Source organism: Camelus bactrianus, chromosome 4 (genome assembly GCF_048773025.1).
Source record: "Camelus bactrianus isolate YW-2024 breed Bactrian camel chromosome 4, ASM4877302v1, whole genome shotgun sequence".
NCBI classification, from domain to species: domain Eukaryota; kingdom Metazoa; phylum Chordata; class Mammalia; order Artiodactyla; family Camelidae; genus Camelus; species Camelus bactrianus.
Window position 1 is genome coordinate 37064286 of NC_133542.1, and position 16608 is coordinate 37080893.

The 16608-nt window shown below is 32.0% G+C and overlaps 1 protein-coding gene across 1 annotated transcript in view; it reads left to right on the plus strand.

The window, feature by feature from the left end:
- Positions 1-16123, plus strand: part of C4H9orf85 (chromosome 4 C9orf85 homolog) — a 53840-nt gene extending 37717 nt beyond the window's left edge. Inside the window, exons 3-4 of the mRNA XM_010952760.3 lie at positions 11606-11719; positions 12114-16123. Coding sequence (XP_010951062.1) covers positions 11606-11719; positions 12114-12252 — 253 coding nt within the window. The 3' untranslated portion in view covers positions 12253-16123. The remainder of the gene's footprint in view (positions 1-11605; positions 11720-12113) is intronic.
- The last annotated feature ends 485 nt before the right edge of the window (positions 16124-16608 follow it).

Genomic DNA, 16608 nt, shown 5'->3' on the forward strand with positions numbered 1-16608 from the left:
TCCATTGTTTAAGTGGCTAATTCTACAATCTACATGTTCTAAACATTTTGACTTGCCACCCATTTGGTATATTGTAAAAGAGAGCACATTTGTCAGCTTTTTGCATTCTAGCAGCACAGCTTCTTTTATTAAAATACACCCTTGACAAGTCTCTGGGCTATCATTGGCAAAAATCTATATTACATGCATTAGAAAAATAAGTAGATTTAAATGAAAAAGAAAAATTAATGGACTTTTAAATGAATTACTAGGTAAAGAGTTTTTGCTTATTTTTTCCCTTTTTTAAGTTTGAAGAAAATATTTGTATGAGAACATCTAAAAATTAAATGGTTTACTGTAGAATCTTCTAATAGAAAAGTTGTTTCAGTGCTAATAAACACTGATGCTTAATATAATTAACTGGGATGGAAATGAAAAACCTTTATATGTTATAATAGGATCATAGCCAGAGAAGGCTCTTGACTTGGTGATATTTTATGTAGGGAAATGGCTACAGATTGATGAACAGAGTTGAATTCCTTAAAAATTGGATACTTAATTTATATGTTTATTGCCTGAAGGCTGGCTTTTTTCTTCTTCCTTCCTCCCTCCCTCCTCCCCTCCTTTCCTTCCTTCTCTCATTCCTTCCTTCCTTCCATTTTTCAATTTTTACCATTTAAATATAGCAATTGGATTGTTTATCTGGTTTATAGATTGTTAATCTTGGTGGGATTTGTGAAAATTATTGCTGGAATTCTAAAGAGAATTTTAAGAAGGTGATACTGTTTGAGGAATCATGGTAAAAGCAAAGGAAAAGATCTCAAATTCTTAGAGCTGGCCTAAGATCACATAAGCTAGATTTCACTTTAACTCGAGTACTATGAGTTTTTCCATTTTCTGATAGCATCTTAAGCAAGTAGGTAATTAAGATATGTATTTGTATTGAACTTTGCACTTTTTTTCAAAGCTTCATCATATATATTGGATTCTAGTAAGAACCCTTTGAGGGTAGGAGTAGCAGATAAGAAAGTGGTGAAAAATTAGAAAAATTGGGTGACTTACCCTTGGCACAGCTGGGAAGCAGCAGATTCAAAATTAGAATGCAGAGATGTTTGTTTTTTCATAATCTCTCATTCCTGGCTTTCATCTGAATGTCAGATCCCTAAGGTTTGACTCAAAGTTATCCCCCACAACTTGAACCATTCCTGTACCTTAAATTAGCCAACACAGAGTTTTCCTTTATAGAATGAAAATATATCTTCTAGAAAACTTTATTTTGTATAACCAATTTTCCTTACTTGATCTACAAGAAACAAAAAACTGGACCTGGATTTGAAAGATCATTTAGTATAATCCACATGTTTTGTTAGGAACGAAACTGTCTTTAGGTAGACTCCAGGGTAATGATGGAGGATAATTACCCTAAACATACCTCTTTTCTGGCAAAGGAGATGGGATTGCTAGCTATAGCAGAAGAGATTTGGTTTAGTTTGCAATTGTTTTAAATAACATCTTTAAATAGTGTACAAGACACTGTGCTGTATATTACAGAAGATACCAGAATGATTCTCTGACATCAAGGAATTTACAATCTGTTAGGAGAGATGGACCCACATATAACTCTTGGGCATATGGCAAAAGTTCTAGGTGTAAGTAAAAGGAGACAGAGATCCGAAGGACACAAGTAAAGACTGCAGAAGAATAATGAAATGAAAACAGGAGAGGTAGATCTATAAAAGGTAGAAGAGTGCTATAAACAATGTTAGCAGAAAATCCTATGAGGAAGGCCCCAGGGAATGGAGGGAAAATAAACATAACCCCCCCCTTCCCTTTGATGGACAATGCAGATACTCTAGAGCTGTCTCTATATGTCTTCTCTTTGGGTTCTGCATAAATTGTCATTTGTTCATTCATTTGCTTTTGTTAGTTTTTCTTTCCTCTTATTACATAATCTTGGTGATTCATAAACATTAATGTGTTGCCTGTCAAAAAAGATTTTCTATCTGCTTTGAAACATATATTTAATGAAGAGAAAATAAGACAGAATTTTGGTTTAGTGGTTGGTTTTCTAGCCTATAAAAAGTATGTTGATCATTTTTCTTTTGTTCTTTTAGCAAACAAAGGTAAACATTGTTATATGCTATGATGTGATCAGTTCCTCCATTTATCTGTCAGTAATATGAGAGTCACCACATTCCAGAGTCCTTGAGTGGAGTTTTAGTCACAGGTCACTCTTTATGTCATATCATAGTATATAGTGACTTTAAACCCTGTCTTTATTCTTGCCTGGAACCTTGGTCCTTAATATTTAAAGGTAAAAGTGGAGTTTTCATTACTGTCATCCCTTGTGCACCCATGCATAAAGCCTACTTTTTGACATTAATATTGATTGATACAGCAAGTTTTGATTTAAAATTGCCTGCTCCAAGTAATAATTTTGAGTAATAAGTTCCATTTTTTTCTTTTTCTAAACTACTCTTGGTAGAGGTAAATATTTTGTACTCTTTTAAGAATTATTCTAATCAAATCTACTGCAATAAAAAGAGGTAGTAAAATCTTTCCGCTAATTTTCAGATACATCATTTAGGGACACAGGGAAGTTCTTCTTCTCAAAGTTCTTGGAATTAGGGAACGTCGTTTCCTTAAAAGCATTTCCTAGGTAGCATAAGATATAATTTCTTAGTATGGTTTCAGGATCTTTCTGTGTTAGCACAGATTACTTAGAGCCACTGTAGGCAATGTCACTTTATGGAACTCTATCAATGTGAGTTTCTATTACCTGTATATCAAGGGTGGAGCACCACAGCTCACTGTTTACGAAAGCACCTAGTCATCACACTGTGAGAGTATCACAAGTAGAACTGAACTGTGATAAAGGTTAAAGCCTAATAATATAACCAAGAAATGAAGGCCATGCCAGAGAAGTTGTGGCAGAGTAAAATCAGTCTTTTACTTCTAGAAGTATTAGAAATATAAGATCAGTTCTTTTCCCAATAGTATTTATTATCTAGATCAGTGGGTCTCAAAGTTTTTATTCTCAGGACCTCTTTATGCACTTAAAAATTACTGAGGACCCCAGATAACTTGGTTTATATGGATTTTAATGGGTTATATCTAATGATATTTATTGTATTAGATATGAAAACAGACATTTTAAAATGTAATAAATAATATTAATATAAGCAACATGCCCATTAAATGTTACTATTAATAACTTTCTATGAAAAATAACTTTTGAAACCAAAATATTAATAAGACAAGTGGCATTGTTTTAAATTTTTATGAATTCCATTAGTGACTGGCTAATAGAAAGAAGAGGGAACAGTACATTTTAAAAAGTATATAAGTAAATTTTATTCCTTCTGTATAGCACAGGGAACTATGTTCAATATCTTGTAATAACCTTTAATGAAAAAGAATATGAAAAAGAATATATGTGTATGTATAACATGACTGGGACATTATGCTGTACACCAGAAATTGACACATTGTAACTGACTATATTCAATTAAAAAATAAAATAAAAAGAATATAAGTAAATTTTAATAACTTTTTCCAGATAATTGCAGAAATTCATCTTTGATAGTATACCAGATCTCAGAAAGGGATGTGAAGAAATTAAACGTTAGTTACCATGCAGAATCTGAAACCACATCAGTGAATTACACTAAAATTCATTGGTCTGTCTAGCACATTGAATGGATCTTTCATTCATGTATGATTTTGTAACATCATGCATTTGCTCATTGGAAAATATTAGTTTAGTGAGTTGTACAGATCTTCCAAATGTTGCTGTGTTTTATTAGAATATAAAAAGTCATGTTAATACTACAAGGATGTCTAAAAAATTTGTATTTTTGAAATTTTTGTTATTTAACTATAAGTTTATAAAGGTAACAAATACAGTAATTACTAGTACAGTTTGGGGCCACTGTCTTTGTTCGGGCTAAGTTTCCAGCGCTTGTAGTACCAATTGAAAAGAATGAGACTCAAAGAAGTTAAAGTGACTTTCAGTGATTATATGGCAAGGATATGTCAAAGGCAGACTAGATCTAGATCTCGTTTCCCAAATCAGTTCTTTTTTTTAAAGTACATAATATTACTTTTTCTTCCTTTTGTGTTTTTTTATTGTTAAAAAAAGTAAATATGGTAACATTTTTAAAAAGTGTATTACTGTCTCCTTTGTCAGTAAACATTGTTCATAAGAGTAACCTGTGTTTATGATTGTTTAAATAGCTCTAGAGTTCTCTTAGTAAAAGACTTACAGAATTTTCAAAATATAGACATTTTCGGGGAAAATTAGATGAAATTTATACTTAGGTGAATTTCAGGTTTTTCTTTACTACGCATTTTATGAGAAAAATATTTAGGAGTGATTAAATAATTTACATCTATTTTTAAAGGTGTTTCAAGATACTGCAGATGTTTTATGACAACTTGGAATGTATATCTCTTATCATTAAAATAATATCTAAACCAGTCCATGCTTAAGATCAAGATTCTTTGGCTAGATGAATGTGACATTTTTAGGTGAAAAAAAAGCCTGTAACTCAATTGCTTTCAGGCTTTCTCTCAATCTACTTCCCAAGGAGATGTAAAGCCTAGATTAAGAGATTTGAAAGAGAGGGGCTAGAAAGATCTCACTTCTGTGCCAGAGAAATTGGAAGGTTGAAAACCTCTAAAAATGTATATAATTTACATTTTCACAAACATTTCACATTTATAAAAATGAAATGTCATTTTAAAAATGTGTGTGTGTATATCTCCTTATAAGATAGGTATATTTATATCACAGAGCTACTAGCCTAATACAACCTGTTTTTCAGAATGGATTTAAATTTGAAAAGAGCATAATTGCTTTCAGCAACAGAATTCCTTCTCTTTTCAACCAGCTTTAGGAACACTGGAAAGCCTCCCACCCCCCACTCAATCAAGGCGGTATTCCTTTGATCTGGTCAAGAGTTCTCAAGTGGTAATGTGCATAAGAATTTCTTGAATAATTTGTTAACCAAAAGATTCTTTGGACCCTTCCCCAAGATTCTGATTATGTAAATAATGGGTGGAGCCCAGGGATCTGCATTTTAATAAGCTATGCAGGTGTTTGAGCCAGTGTTAAAAGTCACTGTTTTGAGAAAGAATGTAGAATCTGGTATCTTTTGACTCCAGATTCCAAAACAGGATATCCCATTTTAAGCCTATTTTACATGTAAATTTTAACATTAACAATTCTGTAAATACGGTTTTATCCCTGAATTAGCAATTTGAATACTTAAGGATTGATTTACCCCAGGAGTCCCTATTATGAAACAACATACTCATAAAAATGAAAACATATATGCTAATTTCTTTGAAACTTCAGAAAAACCTGAGACAGACGTTCTTTAAAATTATTTTAAAAGTTTAAAAAATTGAAGCCAAAAAACATTGTGAAAATTGTCCTAATCCACTTGAATTATTAGAATTTGTGTGTTCTAAGAGCATAAATTTTTATACTAATTTTTATTGCAGAGTGATTAAGTAAAACTTTTTAGAAAGTCAAAACACAAACATACCAAATAATTTAACAAAAATTTTTAGTGATTATTTTCACTTTGTGTATCAGAGGGTTTTTTTTTAACTAACTTTTTCTTCCCTAGTCTAGTCTCTTTTAATAGTGAAATTTACCCTTTGTAGTGTACAGTGTTTAAAAACAAAATTCAGCTCAGTGAATTTTTAAAATCTTATTGACTCTATTCAACAATTTATAAATTAGGCAGCATCCAGTTTAGCAGATGGAAAGGAGTTCTGAGGAGCTGTAGAAAATGAAGGACTTTTGTAGGCAGAAGGGAGGGGGAAAAAGGAAGTTACATTGGACAAAAAGCAGACTGGTTATTGCAAGGACACTTTCCTTTAGAGGGTGGCAGGGGTCTGTCAGACAGATTGCATAACTTGTGCTGACTAGGCTATTCCTGATTGGTTTAAACTTCCATTTCTGGGAGAGCTGAAGCTAAAATTCTCAGTTTGGCGATTTGGGGCTTAGCTTAAGTGATTCTATTTATAAGTTTTGACAAATGAATACAGTTGTGAGACCAAAACCTCAATTAAGATATAGAGCAGTTCTGTTACCACCAAATATTCCTTTATGCCACTTTGTAGTTCCTCCCACCTCACTCCCAATCCCAATTTTTACCTTTTTACAGAATGCCATACATATTGGAACCATATAGTATATAATCTTTTGAGGCTGGCTTCTTTAACTTAACATAGTGGATTTGATATTCATCCTTGTTGGTGTGTGGATTAGGTCCATTTTATTACTGAGTAGTATTCCATCAGGATGTCCCACCAGTTATTTGTTCATTCACCACAGCTGATGGACATTCAGGTTTTGTTAGTTTTTGGTACTTATGAATTATGCTGCCATAAACATTTATGTCCAGGGTTTTGTGTGAGTGTATGATTTCATTTCTCTTGAGTAAGCATCTAGCAGTGAGATTACTGGCTTGTATGGTAAGAGTACGTTTATAAGAAACTATTTTCCATAGTGGCTGTATCATTTGCATTCTCACTAGCAATGTATGAGAGTTCCAGATGTTCTGCTTCCTTATCAATACTTAGGATTGTCAGAGTTTTGTTTTGTTTTGTTTTTCTTCAAGTTTTGTTTTGTTCTATTTTAGCCATAAGTGAGTAGCTGTATTTCATCATGATTTTAAGTTGCATTTCTCTGATGACTGGTGAGGCTAAGAATCTATTTATGTGCTTATTTTGCATCCTTATTTGTTTCTGTTCATATCTGTAGCTCATGTTTCTATTGAGTTTCATTTTACTTATTACTGAGTTTTGAGAGTTCTTTATATATTGCAGGTACAAATCTTTTATCAGATATGTATTCTGCAAAGATTTTTTGCTAACCTCTGACTTGTCTTCTCATTCTCTTAATAATGTCTTTTGAAGTGGGGAAGTGTTTTATTCTGGTGAAGATCTATCTAATTTGTCAGGGTTTATTGACTAATTTGTTGTATTTAAGAAATCTTTGAGGAGGGTATAGTGCAGTGGTAGAATATATACCTAGCACTGTTCAATTCCCAGTACCTCGGTTAAAAATAAACAAATAAATAAACTTAATTACCTCCTCTCAGTAAAAAAAAAACAAAAACAAAAAACAAAAGCCTTCAAATAGCCTTGTGTTTAAGAAAAAAATCTTTGCCTAGCATAGGGTCACAAAAATTTTCTCTTGGATATTCAATTGTTCCAGGGTCATTTGTTGTAAAGACTGAACTTTCTCCATTGAATTTCCTTTGTACTGTGTTGGAAATCAATTGATTCTATATGTGAGGGTCTATTTCTGGACTCTGTTCTGTCTCATTTATCTATGTGTCTATCTTTTCACCAATACCACACTACTTTGATTACTGCAGCTTTAAGATAAGTCTTGAAATCCAGTCTTAAGAGTCTTCAAACCCTTTTCTTTTTTAAAATTGTTTTAGCTATTATGTTTTTTGCTTTTTCTTATAGCTTTTAGAATCAGCTTGCCAATATGTACAGAAAGTCATTGGTTGTTGCTAGAACATAGAAATGCGGTTTATTTTAGTTTACTAACCCCATATGTTGTGACTTTAATAAACTCACTTTTTTTTAATACTATTTTTTTTGTAGATTCTGTGAGCTTTTCTCCATAGACATCTAATTTTTTTTTCTTGCTATCCAAACTGTATGACTTTTATTTCTTTTTTGGCTTTATTGGACAGCCTAGGACCTCCAGTATGTTTTTGAGTGATGAGGGCAGATATTCTTGCCCTGTTCCTGGTCTCATTGGAGGGTTATTTACTCTTTCAGCATTAAATATGATATTAGCTGTGAGTTCTTTATAGATGCTTTTTATTGAGTTGAGGAAGTTTCTTTCAATTCATAGTTTGCTGAACGTCTTTATCATGAATGGATGTTGAATTTTGTCAGACACCTTTTCTGCATCTATTTAGATTATCATATGGTTTTTCTTGAATATTGATTTGGTGAGACACATTTATTGATTTTAATATTGAATCAGCCTTTCATGCCTTTGGATAAAGCCCACTTATCATGACTTGTCTCCTTTTTATGTATCAATAGGTTTGATTTGCTAACCTTTTGTCACATTTTTACACCTGTGTTCATTAGAAATACTGGTCTGTAATTTTGTCTTTGTTGTATCTTGATGTTAAGGCCTCTTCAAATGAGTTAAGAACTCTTCCTATTTTGTTTTCTGTAAGGATTTATATAAATTAGTATTATCTCTTAAATACTTGGGAGGACATTAGAAGAGTAAAGTCATTTGGACCTGGAGTTTTCTTTGTTGGAGAGTTTTTAACCATAATTAAATTTGTCTTTCATGGATAAAGGAGTTTTTAGATTATCTATTCTTCTTAAGCAAGTTTTTATACTGTGTCTTCTCAGAAATTTGTCTATTTCAAAGAAGTTGTTGGATTTATGGGCATCGAGTTATTCGTAAATTTAATATTTGTTGGATCTGTAGTATTGTCCTCTCTTTCATTCCTGGAATTGGTAATTTACATTCTTTCTTTTTCTATATCAGTCTTGCTATGTGTTTTTGAATTATATTAATCTTTTCAAAAATCCTACTTTGGATTTTATTGATTTTCTCTGTTTTTCTGTTTTCAATTTCATTGATTTCTATTCACATCAATATTGCTTCCTTTGTCTTGTTTGCTTTGAGTTTAATTTACCCTTCTTTTTCTGCTTTCTTAAGGTGGAAGTCTAAATAGTTCCTTTGACTTAATATAAATATTTAATTATATAAATTTCCCAAGAACTTCTTTAGCCCCAATCCACAAATTTTGATGCTGCCTTTTCATTGTCATTCAGCCAAAATGTTTTCTTATTTCCCTTGTGATTTCCTCTTTGACCTGTGGGACATTTAGAAGTATTTTGTTTAACTTCTATTTATTTGGGCATTTCCAGATATTTTTTCTGTTATTGATCTCTAGTTAATTTCTTTGTGGTAAGAAAATATACTTTATGTAAATTGTAGAGTTTTGTTTTTAATTTGTTGAGTTGGTTTTATAGCTCAGAATGTGGTCTGAGATTCTATTGTATGAATTCTTTATATATTTTGGATATTAACCCTTTATCAGATACAAGATTTGCAAATGTTTTCTTCCTCTCTGTAGGTTGCCTTTTCATTTTGTTGATGGATTCCTTTGCTGTGCAGAAGCTCTTTAGTGTTATATAGTCCCACTTGTTTATTTTTTATTTTTTTGACTTTACTTTTGATGTGAAATCCAAAAAAGTCATTGCCAAGACTAATGTCAAGGAACTTACCGCCTGTTTTCTTCCAGGAGTTTTATGGTTTTACATCTTACTTTCAAGTCTTTAATCCATTTTGAGTTAATTTTTGTATATGGTGTAAGACAGTGGTCTAGTTTCAGTCTTTTGCATGTGGCTGTCTATAGTTTTTCCAGTACTATTTATTGAAGAGACTTTTTTTTATTATATATTATTGGCTCCTTTGTTATAAATTAATTGACCATAGATGAGTGGGCTTATTTCTATGCTCTTTAGTCTTTTCCACCCATCTATATGTCTGTTTTTATCTCAGTACCATACTGTTTTGATTACTATAGCTTTGTAATACAGTTTGAAATCAGGGAGCCTGATTCCTCCAGTTTTGTTTTTCTTTTTAAGTATTGCTTTGGCTATTCAGAGTCTTTTGTGGTTTCATACAAATTTAGGATTGTTTGTTTTATTTGTATGAAAAATGCCATTGAAATTTTGATAAAGATGACATTAAATCTGTAGATTGCTTTGAGCAGTATGGCCTTTTTAACGATAATGTATGGTTATATACAGAACATTCCATCCAAAAGCAATAAAATAAACATTCTTTCAAGTGCACATGGAACATTCTCCAGGATAGATTGTATGTTAGGCCATAAAAGAAGTCTGGAAAATTTAGGAAGATTAAAATCATATGTCTCAAGCATCTTTCCCAACCACAGTGATATGAAACTAGAAATCAATTACAAGAAGAAATCTGGAAAATTCACTTATTTATGAAGAGTAAATAACATGTTACTGACCAACCACTGGGTCAAAGAAGAAACCAAAGAGAAATTTTTTTAAAAAATACCTTGAGAGAAATGAAAATGAAAATACAGCACACCAAAACATGGGATTCAGCAAAAGCTTTTCTGAGAGGGAAGTTCCTAGCAATAAATGCTTACATTAAGAAACAAGAAAAATCTTAAACAACCTAACTGAATACCTAAAGGAAGTAGCTAATCAAACAAATGAAGCCCAAAGTTAGTAGACGGAACGAAATAACGAAAGTCAGAGTGGAAATAAATGAAATAAGAATTAAAAAGACAATAGGCAAGATCAATCTAAGAACTAGTTATTTGTAAAGATAAACAAAATTAACAGGTCTTTAGCTAGAATCACCAAGCAAAAGAGAGACCTCAAATAAATCAAGTATGAAATGAAAGAGGAGATATTGCAACAGATACCACAGAAATACAGAAATACAAAGGATTGTAAGAGATTGCTATGAACAATTGTACATAAGCAAATTTGAGACTCTACAAAAAATTGATAAATTTCTAGAAATATACAACCTACCAAGACTGAACCATGAAGAATCAAAATCTGAAAATTCAATTACTAGTAAGGAAAGGGAATTAGCAATTAAAAACCTTCCAATAAACAAAAGTCCAGGACCAGACAGCTTCACTGGTAAATTCTACTAAACAGTCAAAGAAGAGTTAATACCAGTCCTTCTCAAACTCTCCCAAAAAATAGAAGAGGCGGGAATACTTCCAAACTCATTTCATGAAGCCAGCATTACTCTGATACCAAAACAGGTAAGGATGTCACAAGAAAAGAAAATTACAGGCCAATGTCCCTGATAAACATAGAAGCAAAAATCCTCAACAAAATATTAGTAAACTTAATTCAGCAATACACTCAGTAATACGTTAACTATGATCAGGTGGGATTTATTCCAGGAGTATAAACATGGTTCAGATTCCTCTAATCAATCAATATTATAACCACATAAACAAAATGGATAAGAATCGTATGATTATCTCAATAGAAGCAGAAAAACATTTGACATAGTTCAGTGTCCATTTATGATAAAAACTCTCAACAAAGTGTGTATAGAGGGAACATGTCTTAGCATAATAAAGGGGTATATGACAAGCCCACAGCTAACATTATACTCATTGGTAAAAGCTGGAAGCTTTCCCTCTAAGATCAGGAGCAGGAACAAGGATGCCCACACTCGCCACTTTTATTCAACATAGTAGTGGAATTCCTAGCCAGAGCAATCAGGTAAGAGAAGGAAATAAAACGAATCCAAATTAAAATGGAAGAAGTAAAACTATAACTATTTGCAGGTGACATTTTTTAAAAAGCTTTAGGAAAGTAGATAAATATCGAGTACTATTATTTTGTAGCTGTAAGCTGTTGTCTGGGAATGTTATAATTAATGTTAAGTAATATGTGAGAGAAATATCTGAGATTGAAACCTAGGAGTTTTGATTTTTAGGCTTATCAGCTATATATTTAGCTATATCCCCCCACTTATTTCATCAAATAAATCTTCGATAAATAGTAAAAATTAAGATTTGGTTTTCTTTTCCACTTTTAGTGTTAAATGTTTACAAAAGACAGTAAAGGATTCTTATCACATAATGTGTAGACCATGTGCCTGTGAACTTGAAGTTTGTGCCAAATGTGGAAAGAAAGAAGACATTGTTATTCCGTGAGTATTTCTTTTTATGTTTGGGGTTTACTGTTTTTGTAATTGATAAGTGAATTTTCTTTTGAGGAAACATTCAGTAGCTCTGAGAGTCTTAAGATGCACTACATATCACACTACTGTAGACATTTTCTACCTAACAGAAAAAAAAGTTTTAATTAATTGTTAAATTTTTCTATCACTATGATAAAAGTGAAACATTATTTTTAGGAAATTAAAATGTTTATCTGTGAGGTTCATATTTATTACACATTACAAAAGAATCTTCAAGGCTCTTTTCCTCTTTACTTATTAAGCTCCTGTTAATCAAGAAATATAGTGTGCAGGTCTTTTCAGTCTATACAGTTAAATAATGAAACCCTGAGAAATAAATAGAATTTTTTTCTTCCATTTTTAGGTTTAATAAAGAACCAGAAGATATAGAAAATCATCTATGTTCCAACCACAGGAAAAGCTGCAGAAGAAATGAAGAAAGTGATGATTTAGATTTTGAAATTGACTTCAGTGACACAGAAAATGATAATCAAATGGATTAATATAATTGTATTAAAAGTCAGTTTGAAAACATGAAACTCTGAACAACTTTGTCTTTGAGGGTTTTATTTTTTTAAAAAATACTGTGGAATCTTAATGATGAAATTCAAAAAGCCTATAGAAAATATGCAGAATTTATACATGGGCAATATATAAACTGTGTATGATAGCTGAATAATGATAAAACTTTCATCCAGATTTTTTTTATAATAAATTTTGAAGTCCATATGCTAGTATATCTACCACAATGAGTACTGGAGTATCATATTGCAATTCTTGGGAATTACTTAGAAAAAATATACTATCTCATATCAAACTAAACAAGATTCAGTTTTGATGGTTATGTGGGAACTATCTCATGGAAAAATCAAGTGACTTTATTATGTTGCTAGCCTCAAAAATTGGTCCTCAGGAAGTATCTTTTGATGGATTGATCTCAGGCAAATGACCCACATAACAAAAGCCCCCTTACTTACATTTGCTTGTTATAAAGCAAAAAGTTTATCTGTTTTTATAGTAATGTTTAACAAGTGTATGGCAATTTTTCTTTGAAAGTGTTTTTCTATATCTTTTTTTTACTTTTTTCTCTTGTGAAATATACATACAGAAAAAATACATAGAATCTATATGTTTAGTTTAATAAGTAGTTATAAAGAAAAACCATACATCTGTCACCCAGGTGAAAAAACTACCCTTAAACAATATAAATTTGCTTTGTCTGATTTTTGAACTTTTTTTCTCTTTATTTTGGAAAAATCTCAAACCATAAGAAAAGTGACAGTGTAGTACAGTGAACCTTTGTATACCCTTCACTTAGATTCACAGCTGTTAACCATTTTGCTACATTTTCTTTATATTTGAATAGATGTGTATGGATATGTGTTTTATTTGCTGAGTCGTATGAAAATAAGTGTCAGGTATTGATTTTGAACTTTATATAAACATACTTACACTGTGCATGTTATTTTGTATCTCTTCTTATTTCATTCTTACGGAGTTTATGAGATTGTTCCATGTTGTTGCAAGAGCTCTAATTTGTTAATTTTACATTACTGTGTTTTTATTCTATTGTATTTACATACCACAATTTATTTATCCTCTCTAAGTTGTTTCACAATTTGCCTGTTATAAACAGTGCTTCCACAAACATTGATGTAGGTGTTTCTTGCTATACATGTCTTGTTTCTTGGTACATTTTCTGTTAGGTATATCTAGCAGTGCTAGAGGGCATTAGGTATCTGCATCTTCACTACTACTGCATAATGTCAAGCTGTCTTTACAGAAGAATTGTTATCTTCCTTTCCCGTAGCAATGTATTAGAATTCCTGCGTTGTGTATTCTTTCCAGCACTTGGAATCAGACTTTTAAATTTCTGTCCTTTTCATGTGTATGCAACATGTGTCTGTTTTATTAATTTGTGTTTTCCCAGTTACTAATAAGAGTCCCCTCTAACGTTTATTGACTGTTTGGTTTTTGGATAATAGATGATATTAAGGAGTCATTTTGTTAAAGTGTAGTAATATTATTGGAGAAATGTATATTGAAATATTTAAGAGTGTAAGATCAATTTTCTTTAAAATATTTCAGCATAAAAAAGTAAAGATCCAGATGGCATCATCATCATTTCAGTAGCATCAAAAATATATTAACTAGGAATAAATTTTAAAAATACTCAAGAACTCCATTGACAAAAATATAAAATCTTATCAAGACATTAAAATTAAATGGAGAGGTAATTGGAGAAAGATAAACAGAGAGAGACATTGTGTTCATGATATAGAAGCCTCTAAGTTTACAATCTACGGAAAATTTCTCTACCACAAATTTGTGTGGTTTACCTTTTTTTTCTGAGCTATGTAACTTTTGTGGTTAAAGAGCCAACTAAATTATTATTAGATCTAGCATGAATTCTTTCCCATGGGAATGAGTTATAATTTCTCAGAGTACCTTACTAGAGAGAAATTTAACAAAGAGCATCACCTAGTGACATATACTAATATCTACATTTCATTCTTTAGTGCTAAGGGAGATTTTGTTTGGTTTTTTAAATAGACTTTAGTTGCTGCATTTAGTATATTTGCATACCTTTACTACTATCCTTTCTAATCTAAAAATTATTTTTATTGGAACTCATCATGGATCTAAATCTGGGCTCTGCCACTTGCTAGCTGTATGAATTGTCACATTAATTAATCTTCCTGTGCCTTGGTTTTTATGAGGTTGATAGAAGGATTAAGTATTTTGATATGTAAAATGCTTGGAACCTATGAGAGCACTAAACAATTGATATTATTGCTACTATGTGATTATATATATATATATATATATTCATTAATAATTATTAGTTGGAAATGAAGTAATTAGTAATTCTTAGTAATGAAGATGTCAATTTGGTTGTTTGTCTACATTCTGCAAAAGAAGAGTTATACATATATGTTCCATATATATGGAATGCAGAATGTGTGTGTATATATATAAGCAGAGTTTGTGCTTTCAACTACTGCTCTGTAGTATCACTCCATCACATGTCAAAAGCATTTCTAAAGGTAAACAGAGGAAGCTGTATTCAGATGGAGGGCATGGCATGAACAAATTATTTGGTGACTAAAAAGGCTTGAGATAATAATAGTAATAATATAATAATAGCTATTCATTCATTCAACAAATAATCATTGAGCACCTATGTGTGCAAGGTACAGCAATGAACAAAGCAAGAGATCCCTATCCTTTCTGACAAAACCTTTTATTGGGTGGAGACAGGCAATAGGCAATAAACATAGTAAGTAAATTATAAGTTAGAAAATAGAAAGTGCTATGGGAAAAAATTAGGCATGGTAGGGTGATTGGGAGTCTAAGGGTGCGGATGGGGGTGGGGATGAGGGTGCACAAGTTGATGGGAAGTGGGCTATGATTTTTAAATATGTTGGGGAAGAATATTCCAGGCAGAGGAAACAGCCACTATAAGGTGGTGTGCTCAAGGAACAGCAAGGAAGGGAGTGATTAAGTTGGAGAATTGTTAAAAAAAAAAAAAAAAGAAAGAAAGTTGGAGAATTGTAAGAGATAAGATCAGGAAGGTATTGGAGGCCAGATCATGTGAAACCTGCTTTTAAGATTTATTTTTTTTAATCTTTGGTTTTCAGCCATTTGACTGATTTCTACCGTGTGAATTTCTTATTTATACTACTTACATTTTTCTGAGTATCCTAAATCTTTTGGGCACTGCTCTTAAACAGACTTGGAAAATTGTTGGCCATTGTTTCTTAAAATACTGCTTTTTTCCTATTCTTTTCTCTCCTTCTAGTACTCCAGTTATACATACTGTTAAACCTTTCTGACTATGTCCCAAACATGTCTTTCTCATGCTCTGCTTTTCCCCTCCATTTGTTTTTTCCTTTCTTTGTTTCAGTTTGTATATTTTCTATTGATCTTTCTTTGTATTTGTAATTAATGTCTTCTATATAAACAGAATTAGTGTGTTCAGTATGCTTTTAAGCCCATCTAATAAATTCTGAATTTCCGATACTAAATTTTGCAGTTCTTAAACATCCACTTGATTTTCTTTGTAGATTATAACTGTTGAAATATTCCATACTACCTATCTTGTGCATCTTTTTCTATGTTTTTCTGATGTATTATTCACAGTTATGTTGAAGTCCTTGTTCACATTTGTTGGCCTTTATTGATTATTTTATCTCTTGATTATTGGTCACTTTACCATGCTTTTCACATCTAATAATTTTTATTTGTGCCAGAAATTATGGATGGTACATTTTAGACACTTCCTCTGAAAAATAAATTACTGTAGATCACTTGATCCTGTCAAAACCTGAGTTAAGGCTTTGTCAGGGGTGGTCTATTTCAGTTTCACACTTATTCCTGTCTCTTACTTCTTGAGTATTGTCTTTATTACTAGGCATATATTTTCTGAAGTCAATGCCACCACTGTTCACCAAGTAATCTCCCCTCTAGGTGAGCCCAAACTCCAGCACTCAGTGACCTCTGAAGTCTGCCGAGCTCTCAGCCTCATAGCAGCTGTTCTGTGCTAGGATGCCTGGAGTTGTGTCCTTCATGTGTGCATCTTAAGAGACTAAGGAGTGACCAGAGAAGTAGAAGGAGAACAAGAAAGGGTGTCCTGGAAGGCATGGAGTGCATGTATTTAGTGCTTACTGTATCCTGGCACTGCTCTAAACTAAGTCCTTTACATGATAAGCCCCACGAATATTCATTATGGCCCTTGAATGTTATGATAACTACACATTTATAGATGAGAAACTGAGATTAAATAATTTGACATACAGCTGGAAAGTGTGTAGGTCCAGGTTTTGACCCTATACAATCATCTGATCTCAAACCCTGTT